Source organism: Crocodylus porosus, unplaced genomic scaffold, assembly GCF_001723895.1.
Source record: "Crocodylus porosus isolate Cpor-Errol unplaced genomic scaffold, CroPor_comp1, whole genome shotgun sequence".
Classification (NCBI taxonomy): domain Eukaryota; kingdom Metazoa; phylum Chordata; order Crocodylia; family Crocodylidae; genus Crocodylus; species Crocodylus porosus.
Genome location: NW_017728935.1, coordinates 3,622,514 through 3,639,287, shown reverse-complemented (window position 1 = coordinate 3,639,287; position 16,774 = coordinate 3,622,514). Strand labels below are relative to the sequence as shown.

General features: G+C 42.0%; 1 protein-coding gene across 14 annotated transcripts in view; it reads left to right on the top strand.

The window, feature by feature from the left end:
* Positions 1-16,772, top strand: part of NFYA (nuclear transcription factor Y subunit alpha) — a 17,046-nt gene extending 274 nt beyond the window's left edge. The window contains exons 1-11 of one of the 14 annotated variants that reach the window (XM_019546682.1): positions 7-331; positions 998-1,085; positions 3,116-3,235; positions 5,018-5,104; positions 7,530-7,676; positions 9,026-9,157; positions 9,987-10,092; positions 12,519-12,685; positions 13,510-13,683; positions 14,055-14,156; positions 15,231-16,772. In XM_019546682.1, the coding sequence (XP_019402227.1) occupies positions 3,161-3,235; positions 5,018-5,104; positions 7,530-7,676; positions 9,026-9,157; positions 9,987-10,092; positions 12,519-12,685; positions 13,510-13,683; positions 14,055-14,156; positions 15,231-15,284 (1,044 nt within the window). In that variant the 5' untranslated portion in view covers positions 7-331; positions 998-1,085; positions 3,116-3,160 and the 3' untranslated portion in view covers positions 15,285-16,772. The other 13 variants (XM_019546680.1, XM_019546685.1, XM_019546683.1 and 10 more) reach the window with 13 other exon arrangements.
* The last annotated feature ends 2 nt before the right edge of the window (positions 16,773-16,774 follow it).

The window sequence follows — 16,774 nt, the reverse complement described above, 5'->3', positions numbered from 1 at the left end:
CGCGGCCGTGCTCAGCCCGGCGCTGCGGGGAGGCTTGATGTGCCCGAGGGCCCGTGGGGGTCGAAAAGCAAAAGCAGCGGCCAGTGCAAAACATCCAAGTGTAGAGTCTGGATTAACCCGACGCTCTCCTCCCTTACTGAGATCCGCACCTGCAAAATGTAGCCTCCCCTGACTTGGTGTTTTGAAGTGTTACCCGCTGGTTTCAGCTGAGAAACGGCGCTAATGCGGAGATACCCACTGAGAAGTGTTGTTAAATTGTCCAGGCTTTTTTCCTTTTTTTTTTAAGTGCTGAGAGTGGAGAGGTTTGACCCGTTGGGCCCTGCAGGTTTCGGTAGGGTGGTGAAAAGCAGAACCGTTTGTTACTGAAACTTATCCCGACTAGAAAGCATGACTTTTTTTTAATACCTTCGTTGTTTGTTGGACCCTTGGCTGTTCTCAGAGCTGGGTGTTTGACATTCGTAGCACATGAGAAGGGCTTTTTCCTCTGGGGCAGGTGGAGCTGGCTTTACGCCCCCTGTTCTGCGCTGTTGTTGTCAAACCGTGTAGATGCCTTTGCTTTGTCAGGGTTGGAATAAAAACGAGAGTTACAGCATCAGCAAGCGTCAGGCTAGTGAGACAGGACATCTCATCAAGTGGCTCGGTTCGCAGTCCTTTTCTCTTCCCTGGACGGGTGTTTCTCAACCTCTGGGTCACGAGAATATACGAGAGGATCGCAAACATGTTTTAAAAATGGGTTCTCAATTTAAAGGACAAAAAAATGGGAAGCTGTGGGTTTTCCCTAGTGTTCCCCGTGTCCCAGACCTGTCCCCTGCCCCACGCACTGTGGGGCTGAGGCCGGGAGTGAAGGGCACTAGGTCAGGACTGGCCATCAACATTTACACATGGGTCCTGGTACAAAAAACAAACAAACATTGAGAACCGCTGCTCTGGGCAACTAAACCTCCTCCTTAAAAACATGCTATGACCTTTTTGTTTCATTTTCTTCCCTTTGGTGCAGGTTGTAGCCTGCACATCTACCATTCTCCTGTTTCTCCTCTAACCCAAGCTTTCAGGGAGCTGGGCTGCGTGGATTATCAAGATTTCAGATACAATAGAAGGGTCCTGAAAGACACTGGAGTCCTAGTTGGAGCATCGGTAGCCAATAAATAGATCCCTGTTTAATGACACGGCAGAGGGAATAATGGGGGACTTCTGGCCAGTATGTGCTTGCCTTCTATGCTGTGTAATGACCGTGGCAACCTGCAGACTCCACTGAAATGCTTTCTGTAAGGGTGGAATGTGGGACTTGTTTTAAGAGGGAGCGCACAAGTCTTTAGGGCAGGTGTGACGAATACAATATGCAAATGAGACTGGAGTGAGAGCTTGTTAGGAAGAAGAATGATATTATTGCACTTGGAAGCACACCATGGCATCGGGATTGTTCTCTTGCGTAATGGGATGGGAACTTTCCTTGGTGTTATGACCAGGACTTTGTGTTTATGTGTCATGGAAGAGACGGCTCTGTTAAGCTGACAGGGATGAAAGATTGTCAGTTGTACCATGGCCAGCCACTGTGCAGCATCCTAGGGTTTCCTATCCAAGGTACCTATTTAAGTATGGCCCTACTTAGTTTGAGATTGTGAAGGAAGACAGTCTGAGGTAGTATGAGGCACTCATTTGAAAAAGTTCAGTGATACATTTGTTGAACTCTGTAAAATGCAGTTGTGTTTATCCCTTGTTTTGAGAGGGTTTTTTATTTTACACTGGGCTCTCAAAAATTCTACAAACTCAACAGCGGACAGTCAAAATTGCAACAAAATTCTCTTTTTTGTGTGGTGACTCATATTTTCTGTGGTCATAACTCGTTATACTTTTCAATTGTGATCACAGCACTTGACAAGGAGAGAGAAAGTTGTAACCTCATTTAGGCTATATAACGTGTATCCTGAAGAAAACATACTATTTGGGCAGTGGGAGAGCTGGGAAGTATTGATTGTAGCTGACCTAAACAAATAAATAACCACATTTTGGATTAATGCAAAACAAAATCGCTATGTAATATAAAAGAGATGATGTAAAGAGGATAAATCAATGTACAGTCTCTTTTAAAGGACAGGGGAAACAAAGGTCAAAGTGCTTACTGCACATTGCAGAAGCTGAAGTTGGTAGGCATCATGATGTGACCTGGTCCTGTATACAGTTCTTTGAAAACTGAAGGTGTTAAGTTTTTTTTGCTGCTGTTTTTCTTACAGATGACAAGTTGTATGCTGGCTTTTTAACCCAGGGAGTAGTAACTTTACTGTGAGAGAATCGATCTGTGTGCCTCATTAGAAGTGAAAGTCAGAATTCCTTATTTGGTGATCAGTTAAGAAAAGAGAAAGGGGGGAGATGTGTTATAGGATTTTATTTTATTTTGGCATTGTAGCCCCCATTCTATGGGGTGAGAAGTCAGGGAGGGAGAGATGGCATGTGGGTGGAGGGTATATACACAAGATTTTTTTTATGTTTTGAGATTAAAAGGGGATCAGGAAAACATTTTATTCTGAATGATCCTGTGCAGTAGGCAGTGGAGGTATTTTAGGCCCTCTTGCCATGTCATTTGCTGTTGGAAATCTGTTGAGTGCTTCAAGAGTTAACTTGGTGCTGGTGTGGCATTTTCAGTCAACTTTTTTCATTAAAATATTTTATCATAATAGAACACAGTTTGTTAAGTAATATCTAGAGAACCCCACTGAGAGCAGATAGTAAGATAACGCTCCTTGGCCCAGAGCTTCCAAATTAAGCAAATAAAAATGAAAGTGGCGAGAAGGGAAACAGGCCCATTAAGATAGATTCACACAAGATTAGTGGGAGAATTAGAACTGGAACCCTGTTGTGAATTTCTGTACAGTGCCCAGCCACTGAGCAGCTGTCTTTACAATTGTGAGGTTTTTTAATGAATTTTGCCACTGAATTCTCTGACTTCTTTCTGCAGAAGGGAAAAGATTTCTTATCAACAAAGAATTTTTTTTGTGGTTAAATAGTGGTTTTTACTGTTAAGACAGCGTTAGTAGGAGGCTAAGTTTCCAGTAACTGTAAGCTAATGCTAACCGTGAGCCCTGGAGGCAATAATCATGCTTTTTTATTGTTTTGCAAGATATCCAGACTGAGGTGCTGTGCACAGCATTGGAATTGAAGAGTTATGGAACAGTACACAGCAAACAGCAACAGTTCTACAGAGCAAATTGTTGTGCAAGCTGGACAGATTCAGCAGCAGGTAAGGCAATTATCTTGAAGGGTGAGCTGAGAGTCCTGATACTTGCAGACAACATGAAAAGCTAATAACCAGTTGCACAGGGCCAGCTAGGTGCTGTGGATGTGTAACAGTGCGACTTCTACTGCTTGTTCAGCAGCCTGATGTACCCACTGAAGTACAGGTTTTGGCAGATTTAATCTTAAGCAGAAAATTTGCAGAGTGCCATGTTTTATCAGACTAGAGAGTTCACCATTTGTTATGGATGTGAGCAAAGGTAACTTTACCTGAAAATGATAATGGAGGTATTAAATGGAAACCCCTTATTAGTTTGAGCACTCACAGCCCACAAACAACAGTAATTTTTTCCAAGGTCTGAAATGGGGTTGTGGCAAGCACACTGAGACGTTGTACAGCTTTCCTTAAAAATAAACAAAAAATGTTTATCCAGATTGTGGTGTTTTGGCCCCCCCGGTGACACACAAGAGTAAACATACATACCACAGTAACCAAAAAACAATTGCTTTGGACGCATCATTCAGTCATTTGCTACTTTTTTCCTGTCTATCATTCCTCTTATTTTCAGCTTGCATCTTACAGTGTACCAGCACATAGAGCTACTTTAAAAAAAAAAAAAGAAATTAGGCTACCTGTGAAAGTGTTCTTTTTTTCCACCTTCCTGTTGTAAGGAATTTTCATCCTGGGTGCACACATTAGTTCCCTGGTGTCAGTAACTTTTGTTTGTCATGCCTTATGTTTGCTTTAGCTTTGAACAAAAATTACTCTTTCTGCCATGTACATAAGGCAGTATGAATCAGGCTTTCACTTTGAAGTAGCAGTTTGCTGCTTGTCAATCAGTATGATTACTAGACAGTGGGAAAGTGAATTTATGCTTCCAGTGTTCTTATCAGAAGTTGATTGTCTTAATTGGAGCAGGGTTAGATTATTACTAAGACCATAGCGGAGGTTAAAACCTGCAGTCTAGGATCTGTTGAAAATTCAAATCCATAGAGCTGATGCTGACACTGAGTTTGATTTATTGACGTTTTAAACTATTTTCCATATCTTTTCTCCTGTGACATGCCAAAGGAAGGTTGACAAAGATAGTAGAACCAAATGTTGATCTTGTTTTTTGTCCTGGTGTTAATTTTCAAAGTCAACATCACACTCTACTTAAGGTGATCTTTTTGAAGATACATTTTGATTTAAAAAAAACTTTGAATGATTCAGTCCTACTCCGGTTCTTAGTAGATAGGATGTCCCTCTTACTACAGTTAGGAAGATTATTTTTGGGTGCCTCAGCAAAGAGGCTATAGATAGAACAGGTCATTAGCGAATCTCAACCCTTGAGATTTGTCCTTCAGAGTCAGGATTGAAGCATGTTGGCACAGTAACGTGGTGAACCTTGCATTGCAGCTGTCCATCCTGTACCTATTCCATGGTAAAAGAATTTAGGGCCCTTTATTTGGGATGTCTGACAAATTGCTACCAACTCTTTATGATAACTGGGAAAAGCAAAACACTTAAGTAAAATGGAATGATTAAAAAAACCTGCAGTCATTGTATTCCGAAATACTTTGATATATCCCCTATAACTGCATTCTTTGGGGTTGCTGAGCCCTGACAGCATGCATACATTGAGATTCCTAGCCTTCTGTTTTGTGAATTGGAACGTACTCAGCTCATTTATTTTCTGAGGGCAGATGGTGTGCAACTTTGAAGTTTTCCCTTTCCCACCAGAAAGGTTGTCTCTTGTTTTGAGCTCTGCATTTCCTTGTTTCAAGCTATTCCTGTTCCTGTTCCCAGCAGCAGGGTGGTGTTACTGCTGTCCAGTTGCAGACAGAGGCCCAGGTGGCATCCGCCTCAGGCCAGCAAGTCCAGACCCTCCAGGTAGTGGTGATCTCTCTAAATGTGTTTGTGAGCACTGCATGAATTTCCCATCACCTCATAACTAATGCTCTGTTTGTAGCAGGGTTTGAAATAGGCACAGAACAATTAGTGATGGTTTCACTAGTATGTAACAGCCATAACGCCAGCTAACTGGTTTTTTTGTGCCAATAAAATGAATGCAGAGCTACTTATTTCTTAGATCTGAAGTGCATGCAGTAAAATGTAATCCACTTGTAAAAACTCTCTGCTTCTGTAATTACGAGAAGGTGTCAAAGGAGGAATTAGCAGCTCTAGTGGAGTAAGATGACAAACCCGAGGACTTGCATTGCAGCACCATTGCAGGCACCAGCATGTACTGGGAATTTTGTCATCTTGCCATAAAAGGGAGCCACAGAGTGGGAGGACAACCCAGCAGCTTCAAGGGAGTGCCTTTCCTCCCATCTATAATAGGAAACAAAAACTGAGGCTTCTACTGTATGCTGTGGGCTTGAGCTAATTACTCATCACTTACTTCCATTGTATGATACAGGAAAAATCCATGAATTGCATGGTATTTACTGATACAATTAGTCACAAATTAGGAAGGTTTGCAGGTTATTTCAAACCCTCTGCTCATGCAAAATGTTCCATGGCTTGTGAACTTCATCCCATTAGTTCACGCAGCAGGCTTTTAAAGAGGATAAAAAAGCCCTCTGGATGGTGAATGTTGTTACTGTACCAAAGTTATACAGCTTTCTTTCATCGCTGAAATCCATACGGGCTTTTTTTCCTTGCACAGTTCAGTGGAGGAAAAAGGTACTGAAAAGGCAAAATGGTGTTGCTAGTCATGAAACTGGTCAGTGACTTTCTGCTGTGAGCTAAAACGTGGAAGATTTAGCCGATTGAATGGCCTTCCTTGGCACTCCGTTGCATCACAGTCCTGTGCCTGAAAAGTTTGCATTTTTTCTCTTTTGCTCGTTTCTGATTATGTTAATGAAATGCACAGTCTTTATCATTTTTGTTCAGTTTACTTCTGTTGCTTTATAACTGAAGTGTGCATGCTCTCATCCCTTCCTTCATTATGATGCAGGTTATATACTATTCATTGCTGAAGGTGGTTGTCCTATACTAGCAAAGTGTAGTGCGGATGATACTGGGTAGTAGGATTGTCACATGTCCTAATGAAGACAGGGTATCTTGTTCACAGCCTTGACTGTTGAGAAATAATCTAGGTTGCTTTCCTCGGAGTTTCAGCACGTAATCCTCTAATGCATTTTGACATGGAAAGTGGAGCTATTTCTTTTAAGTGAGTCTATCATTTTAGACTGTTATAAATGGGCTCTCCTAGATAATTTTCAGAATGTATCAAGTTTGCACTGATGAGACAATTGCAGGCACTCATTGTAACTGGCTGGGGTGAGGAGAAGGTCAAAATGTCAAAGGAGAAAGTAGAAGTTTATGATGGCAGACACTGGCTGTTTGAAAGTCCCCAAAATACCCACTTAACAGAGTATGTAATTCGGTGACTCTGCTCTAGGGTTTTTTTTTTTTCTCCCCCCCAATTCCAAATGAATTAGAAGCAGTGAAGTGAAATCATGTTGTCCGTTGGCCCCACTTCAGGCTTAAGACGTCAAAGTCTGGTTTGCAGTGATCTTTTAAACTGAGGTATCTGTTAGAAATTGACAAGTTTGAATGGAGTTTCCCCTTGCCGCCTTTCTTTCCTGCCCCCTTTCCAGAAGCTAATTTTACAGGCTAACATGTGCACTTTTTAAAAAATCTTACCAAGGGTCTTGCTGGTCCAGAAAATGGTTTTCATCCACTCTTCTTTCTTTCTTTTTTTTTTTTTTGTCTGAGCCATATGTTGTGCTTGTTAAAGGTATAAGTTTCACTCTGTAGTTGCCAGAAGATGCTCCAAGGACAATGTGTGCAGCATACATCAGGAAATTATGATGCTATAAGACTGTAATTGCTTAGAGAGAGAATTGAATCCTACAAACCTTATCCACTGGGGTAGCTTGATGTTTGAGCCTTTACTAATTTTTTTTGTTAGGTTTCTTAGTAAGAAAAGCTGATGTGCTATATAGATTGAGCTACTTGGAGTCTCAAGCTGTATATGGAAATAATCCCAATTTGTACTAGTATATGAACAGAGTTTAGCCTTATTCTACACGCTGTGTTGCATCTGGCTTGGAAGTTTTAGTTGGGCCCTAACAAAGAAAAACACATATGGAATCCAGCAGCACAAGATGAAGATGGTTTTAGAAGTGTTGAGTATTAGAAGTTGTGCATAAGAGCAATTTAGTGATTATTTCTCCATTTTCTTTTCCCATAGGTCTTCCATTTAAAATAGGTAAACATGTGCCTTGATACTTGCCATTTTTGTTTGGTGCTGCTTGTTACCTTATTCTCCTTCATTGTTCTGTTTGTTTGTTTTCCTCCCATTTTCTAGGTCCAAGGTCAGCCATTAATGGTACAAGTAAGCGGAGGTCAGCTGATCACATCAACCGGCCAGCCAATCATGGTGCAGGCTGTGCCTGGAGGTCAAGGCCAGACAATCATGCAAGTCCCAGTGTCTGGAACACAAGGATTGCAACAGGTCAGAATACTGAATTAAACAGAATTCACAGGAATGAACTGAGTGGCCAGATCTTCACCTAATATAAATGGTCACAGCACTTCTGAAGATTGGTGCTATGATAGCCTAAAATAGCTGAAGATTTATCTTGGTGAGCTTTTTATGAGCTCCATATTAAAAATGAAACTCTTTTATATTGGCAATTTATTTTTGAGATGCTGCTGCAAAATTAACAAACATGAGCCACTAAAAAACAACCAGTGCCTTTTCATTATCGATTTTGCTTGTAACATATCGAGCAGTTTGGCTGTTTGTGCCAAAAATATGGTCCATGCTACATTTTTTTCCCCTTAAAAATGTGGAAATCCTTGAAAAACACTTATGGATTAGCCTTGAGCTGAATGCTTCTAAGGTATGAAGGCTGGGGGAGAATTTAAACACTTATATCAAAGAAAATAACTGCGGGGTGCAATAGGATTAGCTTTTTTGAAAACATATTAGGTTGAAGTATTTTTATAAAAAGCAGTGTTTGGTTTTTAGGTGACAGTTCTTCACAATTAAAGGGTAGAAAACTTAAACACTTTATTCTTAAAAGAAAGAACTACTTATCTCAATGGGTACATCTAGTCTTGGTGGTTAGAGCATGGGGTTTGGGAATGAAGCTGATAGCTTTTTCCCTGTTCGCACCGCTAACTTGCTGTGTTGAGAGCGTTGACTAAAGATTGCTTGTACAACATTCCATTATTCTTTTTTTTTTGAAAAACATTATATAGTATAGTATTGTTGTTATTCCTTGGGCGGCCTGTGTATCTGAGGAAAGAGTGCAGCTGGGGTTTCTGAGCAAGTAGGGCTGAAAACATTCAGGTTCATCCTACTTTTTTATATGAGAAGTATACCAAGGGAGAGAAGGTCCGCTTGCAAGGTTGAAGTCTAATCGATTCTGGGCATATCAGGATATTTTATTATATGCTTGATGATAATTCACAAACATCTAAATAAATATATCAGCCCCTTCCTCCCTGTGATCTAGGTAGGAATTATTCCTAGTGTTCAGAACAGTAAACAGTTTCACTCTGATTGTTGCATTTCATAAACAGTGTTGAACTGGGACAGGGTGACACTGATATGCAGTCTCTCCCTTTCTGTGAAGTCCTATCCTCTTTTGCATCAGTGATTATGTCACAGGACAGGAATAAATTAAATCCTCTTTCTCCAATTTAAATGCTTGGGGAAAAGGAGAAAATGGTGGCTTTATTTCTTTGACAGACATAAATTGTTGTCAGAAGATGATTTAATGTTGGTGATGAGATCAAAGGGAGGAGAAATAACAGGTTTAGTTAATATTTTTTTCTGACTCTCTTCTTCCACAGATTCAGTTGGTCCAGCCAGGTCAGATTCAGATTCAAGGTGGGCAGGCGGTGCAGGTCCAGGGTCAACAGGGCCAGACCCAGCAAATCATTATTCAGCAGCCACAGACTGCAGTTACTGCTGGCCAGACGCAGGTAACTGCACCAACGGGAAAGGATTTTTTTTTTCTGAAGAGAATTGGAAGGGAAAAAGTTAGAAATAGCTTTATAAGCGTAAAGGTTACCAGGTAATGTGGCAAGAGAAAAAACAGCTACCTTTGTAACTCCATTTTTTATGGGATTTTGTTTTTACCAATTATTTTGTTGGGACAGAATATTTAGGCTTGTCGCTTGTAAGTTTTACCAGCTGTTTCTTATATTGGCATGTTGTTGTTCTGGAAATTCCTTGACAGGAAATGTTTAGACCATAAAGAATGCAGTTGAAGTTTAATGGAAATACTGCCTTCGTCTCAAGCTTGTAATCATTTCTGCTCATACTTAGGTGTGAAGCCCTTTTGTGCTTATGACTTAAATTAATTCTTTTCCAGCTGAATGTTCATTTAACACATTTTTCATGAAAAGTGAATGTTGCATCCTTTAAAAAAAAATATTCCCAGAACGTTAAGTACTACAATGGGTGCAGAGCTGGCATTTTGAAATTCTGAGATGGCTTCGAGAAAAGACATCTGAAAAACCTGTGGCTGGTACTGTGATCACAGAATAAGACCACAAACATTTTTAATGCATTTGCAGATTCAGTCAAGTGATTCTATTTCCTCATTTTTTTTCCTTAAGTGTAGGTTTGGGATAGTATATTGTATCATCTAATTTCTAGTTCAGATTAGTCCTTACAAACTCAGTCCTAGTTTGTATGGTTTTAATAAAACCCACATATGTATTACTTCTGCAGGCACCATAGGTACAAGGATTGCAACAGTTGGGTACTTACAGATTGTAAATTTGTCCTTTTCTTTGTTCTATATAGACCCAGCAGCAAATAGCAGTTCAAGGGCAGCAGGTGGCACAGACAGCAGAAGGCCAGACCATTGTCTATCAGCCAGTTAATGCTGATGGCACCATTCTTCAACAAGGTATGAGCTTGCTTTGGCATATAAAGCACGGTGCATTTGATAGTCTTTTTATAGGCTGGAGCCGAAAGCTTCCAGTTAATGCTTAGTCCGCTTCCAAGTCTTTTGTTAGTATTAATATTATAGATCATTAGTGTTGGCATCTGCAAGAATTGTCTTTTGATATGTACCGTATTACTGATAGCTAGGGATCCAGGTTTTCTGTTTGCCGTGGAAAAACATGGTAAAACCTGGATTTTCTCTTTTTATCTAAGGAGAAAAATGCAGGAAAAAGTGGGTTTCCCCTTGCAGGCTGGTAGTTTCAGCCTGGAAGGGGCTGGGGTGAGCAAGAGGAGGGCAGTCTGGCAGGGGGTGCCATGTGCATTATGTGCGCAGGTACACATGCATATATAGCTGTCAGGCAGCCTGGAGAGCAACTCGCATAGGTCCATGCAGGTAAGACGGGGAGGAATTGAAACCCCTTTAGTGCAGGAGGGAGTTGGGCTGGTGTCGTGGGTGAGGCTTGGGGCCTGGAGCCGTGCGTGGCCTCAGGGCCCAGGTGGGGAGTGGGATGGAGCCACGGGCAGCTTGCCCAGAGGTGGGGGGAGCATGAAGGGTATGTGCCCCCCAGATTTGTACCTGGGGTGGACTACCCACTGTGGGCTCAGGTTCCCCTCTCTGCTGCCCTTCCCGGGGGCCTTCCCAACTCAGCAGCCAGGGCAGAACAGGGCTGGGAAGCTTGGTGCTGCTGCTTGGAGCCCTGTGCCGCCATCGTGAGGTACCTCCTGCCTGCCCAACAGCAGTGGGGGCAGCGTTGCAGAGGTGTGTCCTCTGCTGTAGTTGGGCAGGCAGAGGGTGCCTCACCATGGTGGCGTGAGGCTCCCACCAGCGAGCGGCATGAGCCTCCCTGCCCTGCTGCATCAGGTCCTGTCTGCTTGGCTGCTGTGGCCCTGCAGGGAGGGCTGCAGGGCAGGGAGCCCTGAGCCCACAGTGGGCAGCCAGGACTGCCTCTCCACCCATGGGCTCTGCTCCAGCCATGCCACCCGTTGGGGGAGAAGAAGCTGGGCTCCACGTTTGGCTCTGCTGCCGCAGCAGCTGCTGTCTACAACTTGTGGCAGCCAGAGCTTAGACCAGGGTGGGCAAAATGCGGCCGGTGGGCCAGATGTGGCCTGCCAGGCCATTCTATCCGGCCCACGGGGCCCCTAAAAAATTCAGAAAATTAATATTTATCTGCCCCGGCTGCCTGTCATGTGGCCCTCAGTAGCTTGCCAAAACTCAGTAAGTGGCCCTCCGCCCGAAATAATTGCCCACACCTGGCTTAGGTGCTGCTGTTGGGTCCCTGGCCCTGTAGCCCTGGCAGATGGGTTGGGGGGGAGGGCCCTCTGGCAGGGCTGGGGGGCCCGGGTGACTCTGGGTGGGGAGTGAGGGGCACTGGCAGAACCCAGGTGGCTCTGAGCGAGGAGGGAGGATCCCTGGCACGGGCAGGGCACCAACATATCGGGGTTGCTCAGCGCCACAAAGTAGTGGGGGCAACAGTTGCAGCTGGACCCATGTCCTGGTGAGTGAAAGGCGCTGGGGGAGCTCTTATTTTCCATGATAAAAATCCCATAATCTAAATACCTATAAATTTTGGTGTTTGAATTTATTTTATTTTAGTGATTGAAGCATTGGTAGGCTTCCAAACGGCTTTAAAACGGTAAATATATCAATAAAACATTGTGTTCAATGGGTACCCATTTATATAGTGGCATTTTATTTTAATCTTGGAAAAATGAGGATTCCTGGGGTTTTAATCGGAGAATTTATGATATTTATCAGAGAACTGGTGATTTTTAAACGGATACAACTATGGATCCCTGCTGATAACACCATGTGGTATAATCTGTGGTGCCAAGCATTTGGAATAAGAAATACATGCAACTAGTTTCTTTTTATCCTACATTTTAGTAAATTCAGAAGTGGCTAACTTTTTTTTTAGTAGGTTTAAAAATCCTTTTTCCAGCCTGCAGTTGAAGCAGGTAAAAAGATTTTTGTTTTTACTGCAGGTTTGGGTATTAGAAAATTGTAAACAGATTAATTTGCAGAGAAGATAAGTCTTTTGACATGGAGACTGCTAAAGGGGTTATGAGACAAAACTCAGTTCTCCATGTGGTGGTGCAATGTTTGTATAAGGTATGACCTCTGGGTTTGTGGTAGTTTGTCAGTAGAGAACCCAAGCATTTAAGGCAAAGTGCTCTTTCATCTGTGGCTGGAGTACTGCGTATGTGGCATGCAAACCAAAATAAAGGTTCCAAGGTGTATGGTCAGATGATAACAGTTGGCTTGTAAGTGCATGCAGCTTTTATCCAAGGATGAATGAGTAAAAAATGGAAGTGGGACTAATTGTGTTCCCTTCATTCTTTCTGTGTGCGTGTTTTTGTTTTTTTTGTTTTTTTTTTCTTTTCTTAAAGTTACAGTCCCTGTTACAGGCATGATCACCATCCCTGCAGCCAGTTTGGCAGGAGCACAGATTGTCCAGACGGGAGCCAACACCAACACAACCAGCAGCGGGCAAGGAACTGTAACTGTGACGCTACCGGTTGCTGGAAATGTGGTCAATTCAGGTGGAATGGTTATGGTGCGTACTGAATTTCCTAGTTCTTTTTCTTTTTAGATTTAGCCTGTAAAATCATACCTTGTTGTCTACAAATGCTGCTTTGACATCTGTTTTAACATCACGTTGTGTGGTCCGTTTGCTCAGTGGAATTTGATATTGTGGGTTTAAAGTTGGTAATTGAGAAGTTTAACTTGTGAGATGCTTTGTTACATGGGGTATGCTTCTCTTCTATTACTTGTTATGGAGCTTCAAGAAGATTTCAGAAACTGAACGAATATTTTACGCAAAGTTATTTAAAGGGGCTTCGGAGAGTCTAGGCCATACTGTTCTACTCTTCAAAAAACCCCTAGACCATTTTTTTAGGTGCAGAAAGTTTTTCCTGCAAATTTCTTACCACATTTGTGGTGAGATGCTCTCCCTTTTGTGTTGTGCTGTTCATTTCCAATAGGTGGCAGCAAACACTTACGAATAATACACACAAGTAGTTGAACAAATACAGCAGGCACCAAAATAGCAATGAAAGGACTGGGTATGTAATATAAATTACACTGTGAAAGAAACAGTGACTTGCTTTGAGTAGTGTCTGTTCATAGAAAAAAACCCACAGAATCAAATATCAGATGTTGGCAACATGTAGTTCTTTCTGAAATAACTAGTTTACAAGTGTAGTATAGTGTAAATTCCACAGACTAGTGTGTAATTTGATGTTCTGCTAATTTAGAACAAGCATGGTTGCTCTTCAGTTAATGTCCCCTTTCAATTTTAAATTTAAGTTCTTCATGTAGTTTTGTGTCTAGCTTATTTTCTCAACTATATGCCTATCAAGTGAATTTCTCGTTATACAGATGGTACCAGGAGCTGGATCAGTGCCAGCTATCCAGAGGATTCCTTTGCCGGGAGCAGAAATGCTTGAAGAGGAGCCCCTGTATGTAAATGCCAAGCAGTACCACCGGATCCTGAAGAGAAGACAGGCACGAGCTAAGCTGGAAGCTGAAGGGAAAATCCCCAAAGAAAGAAGGGTGAGGCGCACTGTGGAAGGGATGGTATTATAGAGAAAGATATAGAAAATATTTTAGGCCGGCTCAGAGAATATATTTTTCCTTCCCTTCCTCTTGTACACATGCAGAAGACTGTTCCGCTAATGTCTTTCTCTCTTCAGGATTTTATTTACAGAGGCCATTTCTTTGGATCCAGTTGGCAATTTTCTCCATACTTTTAATTGTTGAGAATCTATTTTGTTGTGTAGTAAATCAGTATTTATTATACACCCTGTTCCCAAACTTGGTGTTTTTCAGAGTTCAGGGGCTGGTTGTATTTGTTCATTTTGTTATTGTGTAATGTAGACCTAGAAATACTGGATTGAGCTCAAAATATTTTGTTCTTGTTGCAGAAATACTTGCACGAATCCCGACATCGTCATGCAATGGCTAGGAAGCGGGGAGAAGGTGGCCGTTTCTTCTCTCCAAAGGAAAAGGATAGTCCCCATATGTCGGTAAGGAATACCTTTGTTTCCATCAGGTGTTCTTTGCATGAATGACATTTGCAAACCTCTCATGTTAGACCTCCAGAAATACTTTGTTTGCTGCTTTTATTAGCTTGTTCAGCTAGTTTATGGCATTTGCCTTCCTCACTAAGCCACATGTCAGGTTTGGAGAAAAGCTTCCAGTTTCAGTATGCAGAACTCAAGCTGTTTTAAGGTATCACATTACTTAGCTTCTCTGTATACTAGATGCATCTGGAACTCTGTCTTCTGAATATGGTAGCATTAGGAAAGCTATTATTTTCTTCTATAATGAAGACAGTTGTTGTTATTTACCAGTCAGGCAGATATTGCCTTCACCTTTAAGCCGTCCTTTTGATTAGAAAGAATAGCCTTGTCGAGTCTTGTCCACCTGAAACTTGTAAGCAGATTTGAAGGTTATACATTAGGATCTCAGTTCCCATGGAACTGGTGCAGGTTTAGTCAGGAGCTATAATCTAGCCTCACCGTTGTTGTTCTATATCTAATTTACTAGCTTTCCAAGCACAAGAAATGCCCTCAACCTGGAGTGAAGGATTTTCTGGGTATTCAAGAACACATAAAACTTTAGAAACAACTATTGCCTGTGCTTTAAAAACAAACAAACAAACAAACCCCCAAAAGAAGCAATAAATCATGTCTGTGGAATTTTGTGGACGTGTTCACACAGAGGACTAAAGGATAGAGAAGTAATACTCCACATGTAGCAACAGTCCATTTAGGTTGCTTGAGGCGCACTGGTGGGATTGTGTTGGGAAACTTGTTGCTCTTAATTAACGTATCTGTTCTGTGAACAGATGGAGAATTTCAGCTTGCGGGGCTGCCAGTCCATTACCCTTACACAGTACTAAGTGCAAACAGGAACCTACAGCAAGGTCCAAAGACCAAATATTTCAATCCCAAAAGACTAAAATGTCAGTCTCAGAGAAAGAGAGAGAATTTTTGGACAAAGAGGGTATCTGCCCTCCAGGCTGCACTACTAGAGGTCAGTTTGCTATGCTGTGAGGGACTGGTGTCAGTGTTCTTGTATGTCTCTTGTTTCTGCAGGATCCAACTCAAGCAAATGAAGAAGCAATGACACAGATGATCAGAGTATCGTAACCGCTGGCTGAAGAAAAAAAGCAACTGAACAAATTTTCCTGTCCCTTTGCAAGTGTGCTCTTCCCTACCCAAGTATCAAGCAAATCTCAATGGGACAATCGCCATATCGTAGCCTACCCTTTTCTACCGAGCAAAACCCACTTTTTCAGCAAGTGGTTTGTTTGAGATTTTAACTGCAGTGGACTCAACGAATAGAAATTACAAGGACTTTCTTTGTAGACCCATTTACTTTAGTGCAGGGATTTCGGTCTGACTACCATGCCTTTTAAATCTCCTGCACTAAGACTGGCCAAGGGTGAGAGAGCCACCTACGCAGCGATCAGCAATAATTTGGCATGCAGAAGCAGGGCTAACAAAGACCACTTGGAGCCATGGCCCTTGTACAGAGGAGTAAATCCAGCTGGTAGCAACCTTAGCTGACATGGCTACACCTCAGTGCATTGTTTCCCAAGTTGAGTCTTTTTTTTATTTACATCTACTTCTCACAGCTTTGGACTTCATTTGCTGACAGCAGTTCACCGTAATTACACCTGCACTTGTGGAACTGCATGACAGAACTGAAGGGGTACTCCAAGCTCCGTCCTGTAAAATAAGTAAACAGCAATCTTTTCTGGGAAAAGTTGAACCATCTTTGTCAAGTTGCTTTGAATACTGCAAAACCTTTATGAGACTTGAAATGTTATATATCTGTTTCAAGGAGTAAAAGGAGTGGCTCACTGGCATAGAGAGAAACCGATTAGGAGAAATAATCCTGGTGCTGGTGTTGTTCGATATGCATGTTGATGGCAGCAGATGCTTTGGCAGAAATCCAACTGCGGGCATGAAAAGAATTAAATCCTCTAAGTGACTCTTCTAATAGATATTCAGTGTCTGTTTTAATTTTTGAAAATTGCTGATTCAGTACTTGGTTATTACAAAAGAAATGAAATCTGAAATCTCATAGTAGCAGGACTGGCCATCTCCTGGTGTGGCTGTTTTTCACTGGTATTATGAATCCTACAGAGTTATGTACAATGCCTTGAGTCTGTTCAGTATGTAAGATAGCTCCGTTGCAGCTGGAGCAGAGGACAGCTTGTCTCAGTGCATCTTAGTCTAGCTGAAGGACTGCTTTATAAATGAAGGCAGACCTTGGTGATCTCCTTCAGGTTTTTTACAAAATATCCTCATGTCGTGAAGATGACACTTAAGGAATGGTGGGTTTTTGTTCGTTTTTCTGAAAAACGTTCCTTTTTGTGATCTTTAGCTGAGCTCCTGCTCAATATTTGTGGTAAACCATTAGGTTAAAGATAAGGGCATAATTGTCAAATGTTGAATTTGGGCCATCACTGAAGATTCCAGATTTCCAGATTTCCCAGTAGATGTTTGGGTTCATACAGTTTCCGAAGAGGTGATATTTATCTGCCTGTTTATTCACTCTGCTCATTTCATGGCATATGCGATGGGACCAGCTGTTTGTCTGTAGGGCTCATGCACTGCTGCAGCTGAACAGA